This window comes from Mus caroli, chromosome 1 (assembly GCF_900094665.2).
Source record: "Mus caroli chromosome 1, CAROLI_EIJ_v1.1, whole genome shotgun sequence".
NCBI classification, from domain to species: Eukaryota; Metazoa; Chordata; class Mammalia; order Rodentia; family Muridae; genus Mus; species Mus caroli.
Window position 1 is genome coordinate 28,103,453 of NC_034570.1, and position 5,145 is coordinate 28,108,597.

The 5,145-nt window shown below is 43.3% G+C and overlaps 1 protein-coding gene across 1 annotated transcript; it reads left to right on the plus strand.

Moving 5' to 3' along the window:
- Positions 1-909: 909 nt before the first annotated feature.
- Positions 910-1,910, plus strand: LOC110301063 (complex I intermediate-associated protein 30, mitochondrial). Its single transcript, XM_021171290.2, has one exon. The coding sequence runs from the start codon at positions 910-912 to the stop codon at positions 1,897-1,899; it is 990 nt and encodes a 329-aa protein (XP_021026949.1). The 3' UTR covers positions 1,900-1,910.
- The last annotated feature ends 3,235 nt before the right edge of the window (positions 1,911-5,145 follow it).

The following is a 5,145-nucleotide window of genomic DNA, read 5'->3' on the forward strand; positions in this document are numbered from 1 at the left end:
AAATAAGCTGTGATTAGAAGAGACCAGCATCACTGAGGTGAAATGTTTTGCCAATATTTGCTCAGGTTCAACACACAGAAACTGTGGTCCAGAGGTAGCCACAGTTGCATCTCATGCTGGCAGACAAACTTAGTAATGTATAAGAGTCTTCTAGGTAGTACTGGTTGTACTGATGGGGAAATCCAGGAATGACAGAGTCATGGAGAGAAGCTAAAGCTTGAAATCCAAGGTCAGAGTCCCCAAGAGAGGCTATGAAGGGTTACTGTTGAAGATGAGGTTTCAGTTGCAGTAGAAACACAATGCCATGATTGTGGGACATCTACCAAGAACAGCAGCAGGAGTGGAATGAGGCTGGTCTGAGCCTATGAGACATGCCATGTGCATGGTGGATGTCAGAGCCAGAAGAGGTCCACTATAATGTTGGATTTATTTTGTTTTTGTTGTTTTGTTGTTGTTTTGTTGTTGTTGTTTCTCCTGACTGATACAACTAGAGCCCTCTGGGAAGAGGAAGCCTCAATTGCAAAAATGCTTCCATCAGATTAGTCTATAGGTAAGTCTGTGGAACATCTTGATTAATGACTAGTTAATGATTAATGTTGGAGGGCTCAACCCAATGTGGGCAATGCCACCCGTGGGCAAGTTGTTCTGTGTTATATAAGAAACCAAGCTGGATAGGTGGGAACTTCAGGAACGAGGAGATCAGGAAGAGTCCTGGCGGGTGAGGTGAGGGTCGAGGGGCTGCCACTCCTCGGAAGCGCCTAGCTTCAGGAGGCTGGGACGTGACCAACCCCGTGCCTGCCGAGAGGTGAACGCCTGGTCTTCAGAGTGAGTTTGGTCTCTGGTGGAATTGGACTTATTGTTGAAGCTTGTTTTCTCAGCCCGGGCAAATTTTAATACTTTTTTCTTACGATGGCAATGGCTTCCATTCACAAATTACTTACTGGCACTTACATTCATAGAAATTTCCTGAGGCCAAGGGCTGCATTACCTCCATTTGTGGGTAATCACTTTGTAGACTATTCTTCCAGTAGTCTTCAGAAAAAAGTGACTTCTGTTGACAGAGCCTCCCAGCAGGGAAAGACTGAAGAGGGCTTGCAAGGGCACGACCGCGAAGAAGCTGCTTTGGATGCACCTTCTCCTGACAGGACACCTGAAGTTAGTTTTGATAAAGCAATTAGAGATGAAGCAATAGAACATTTAAGACGTTTGAAGGATGAAATTGTGGCTCATTTGAGAGGCCCAGACGGCCGCCCACTACAAGAGGTCATAATGGAACAAGCCAGGGTTGTCTGGCAGTTTCGTGAGAAAGAAGATTTGGATAAGTGGATAGTGACTTCTGATAAGACAATCGGAGGTAGAAGTGAAATATTCCTGAAAATGAGCAAGAACAACCGAAGCGCCCTGCTTTATGGAACTCTGAGCTCTGAGCCTCCTCAGGATGGGGACAGTAGACAAAGTGGATACTGTGCCATGATCTCCAGGATTCCCCGGGGTGCTTTTGAGAGGAAGCTGTCTCATGATTGGTCCCAGTTCAATACTCTGTATCTCCGAGTTCGTGGGGATGGACGGCCTTGGATGGTGAATATCAGGCAAGACACGGAGTTTATCCAGAGAAAAAATCAGATGTACAGTTACTTCATGTTCACCCGTGGGGGACCCTACTGGCAGGAAGTCAAGATTCCTTTCTCCAAATTTTTTTCAAATCAAGGAAGGGTACGAGATGTCCAAGGCCCACTCGTATTGGACAAGATCTCTTCTATAGGATTCACTCTGTCTGATAAGGTGGATGGACCATTCTTCCTGGAAATAGATTTCATTGGTGTGTTTACTGATCCAGCCCATACAGAAGAATTTGCTTATGAGAATTCTCCTGCTCTTAACCCAAGACTCTTCAGATAGAGAACTTGGGATGTCAGTAGAGTAGTGGTCACAAAGCAGACAGAGCCTTTCTGTCTACCCGACCCCTCTCGTAGTACTTACTTAAGACGGTAAGTCCAGCATGGCCTCTCAGTGGTGTCTCCTGGAAGTTCTTCTGAGTGCTTATGTAAAGATAAAATCAAAGGAAGTGTACTGAAAACAAAAATAAAGCCATTCTGCAAAAAAAAAAAAAAAAAACCAAGCTGAATGAGCCATGAGGTTTAAGCCAGTAAGAGTGCCTTCATGGCTTCTGCCTACTTCTTGACTCTGGGTTCCTGCCTTTGGGTTCTCTACACAATGGACTGTAAGTGGAAATAAACCATTTCTCCCACAAGTCACTTTCAGTCACGGTACTCACCACAGTAATTGAAAGCACACTAGGGCGTGTGCTATTGCCCAGCCTGTGATTTGCTCTTGTTGGCTGTCACTGACCAAAAGCCAGCATGTAAGCAGCACATTTGAAGAAGACAGTGGTAGTCATCCTGTGGGCACAGAATTAAGCAAATGAAAGTAGAGAATCGATCTAGAGTATGAACATACCAAAGACAGGCCTGAAATAGCACGATGTGAAAGGAATGTCACAGCTACATACAAGCTACTACTGTATTGTACACGTATATAATTAACTGTGTTTTATGGTTGATGGACATTTGGGTTGTATCTTGTTTTAGATTATTATCACTGATGTCAGCTGAGGCACATAGGCAAGCTTCCTATTGGGTGTTTACCAAGGAACAGAATGACTGCAGATAAAGCATTTCTAGGTGCAGAATTAATGAACCGCATACAGTATATTCCACACTGTTTCTATAGATCATGAAATTTGTTCCACAGCCTTGTAGATCTTACTTATTGCTAACTTCTTACCTTTGGCCACACTCATGTGCAGGACATTTTCAGTTTTACTTACCTTCATTCATAATGCCCATAGATTTTTATACTTTCATAAACTTCAAATTCTAGCTTCTTGACCATTTTAAACTATTATTTGTATGAAAGGCACATATTTAGAACATATATCTAACTAGAAGTTCTTTGTTGCATCTGTAGGTGAATACACACACACACACACACACACACACACACACAATTTCCATTGGCCAAATGTATATAGCCATAGAAGCTAAGACAATCATGTAATGCCAGGACAGGAACTACTTGGTTACCCTATATGGTGCTTATTTTGACAATGTGACTTTCCTTGCCATCTCTTTTTGTTTTAGAATATAGATGGTCATTATCTCCCACAAAAGATGATGATTTTGTCATTCCTTTTTCCTGATGACTTGAGTATTTCCTATTGCAATGTGTTGGCCAGATGTGGGGTGCTTGATAAGCTCCAGGGATTGCTGAAGCATTCTATCTTACCCTGAAGCCTTTGTGGACCCATCTGTAGGCACTTTGGGAGTAGTTAAAGCTCGATTGGTAGGTTTACTCTGCCTGCCTGCCTGCCTGCCTGCCTGCCTGCCTTCATTCCTTCATTGATTCATTTGTTCATTCTTGCTTGCTTTCTTCTCTCTCTCTCTCTCTCTCTCTCTCTCTCTCTCTCTCTCTCTCTCTCTCTCTCTCTCTCTCTCCTTTAAAAATATGTTTTCATCCAAATAGTATAGCATCTCTTCCTTACCTCACTTCCCTCCCTCCAGCCCCTCCATATTGTGTCCGGTTGTGGTTTTTCAGGATGTTCTCCATTTGCTGTACAGAGAGGCTTTTTTGATGAGGGGTGGTAGCTACAGTTATCCAGGAAATGTGGTTGATATGCCCTGATGCATTTTTAAAGTTATAGGTTCCCAGAATTTTAGAGCTGAAAGAGATTTGAGACTATCTACTTCAGGAAACACCAAGCATAGCCTCTGGCAAACTTGGCTGCTAGCTGCTTCTGAGAAGTTTTATTGGGAACATGGCCTTCTTGGGGTATGTAATATCTGAGCTGTTTCTCTGCTACAATGAAATCTGAGTAGTAAGACAAGAGACTGTGGCCCTCAGAGCATGACATCTCCATTATCCAGCCAACTCTTGTGGACTCCATTTCCTGTGACAGGTGAAATGTGGCCACTGCCCAAGGTCCCACAGCTGTTAGTGGTGGAGTGTGGACGAGATTATATGTCTGTATATTTCTTTTCACTTTTTCATGTGACAAAATCCTCTGTCATCCACCATGAAATCCATTTGACAGGATGTGGCTTATCCTGGGTAGGATGGGGGTCAACCCCTGGCAGGATGGGAGGTCCATGCCTCTTTGCAACTCTCCTGTTTGCTGTGGCCTTTTGCTCTGTCAAAGATGGTACCTATAGCAACAAGAGAAAAATAAAATTGATGTGCTTCTCTTAAAGGATGAAGTGCTCCTCTTTTTGCCCACCCCCTGCCTTCCAGTACCACTGTGATGCAGGGTTATGCTTAATGAAAACACTAGACAACTTCAATTTGTCACTTTCTACTTGGAAGTCCCCGTGTTGTAGTCAGACATTTTCCTATTTTGTGGGTTCTTCTTTCTTCCACCCTTTCAACTCCCTAACACTAGATCAGAGAGAAAAGGGGAAAGAAAGGAAAGAGGACATTGTTATCATTAGACTACTTCCTGCTGACTAGGGGTATCGAGTTCCTTGGGCAAGTTTGGGCTTTACCATCAGGATATCTAATTTTTTTTTCTTTTTCTTCTTTGTGCACAGCTACTTAACAACCAGAGACCAAAAGCAACAAAAAGCAACCAGCAACAACCAAACAACAACCCACCTTGTCTCCCAGGGCCTTGTCTCTCATTTATATACCCTCTGAAAAGTCCCCAGAATTCCAACCACCACACAACTATAGAAACTGTCTGCAGCTGGCAATGTCAAGCCTCTGCTGGGTGGGGTGGGGGGGAGACAAATCATATCAGCTGCTGCAGAGCTGTCCCACATCCCCACACCGGGACTAAAACAGAAAACCCATTCTTACAACATTTCTGTGGCTTTTAAGGAAACCAGAACCTCCGAAATTGTCACTCCACGGTGTTTCTGTTTACTTGAAGCTGAGATCTACAAGGGACCTTGAATTATTATTTACTCTCCTTGCTGCCATTATTCACAGCTTTCTAGGCATAAAAACATTCAATTAACATTTCAAGCAGAGCTCTGTGGCAATGAAGACAGGCAGCATTTCTGTTGAAAGAAGAGTGACCTCAAATGTACTGCTTTCAATACTAGTTTTAGCTTCCTTCTGATTGCAAAGACATAGCAGTTATTAAAAAAA

What these genes read in the sequence shown, in the direction of transcription:
- LOC110301063 (XM_021171290.2), top strand. Translation starts at nt 910, where the DNA reads ATGGCAATGGCTTCCATTCACAAATTACTTACTGGCACTTACATTCAT.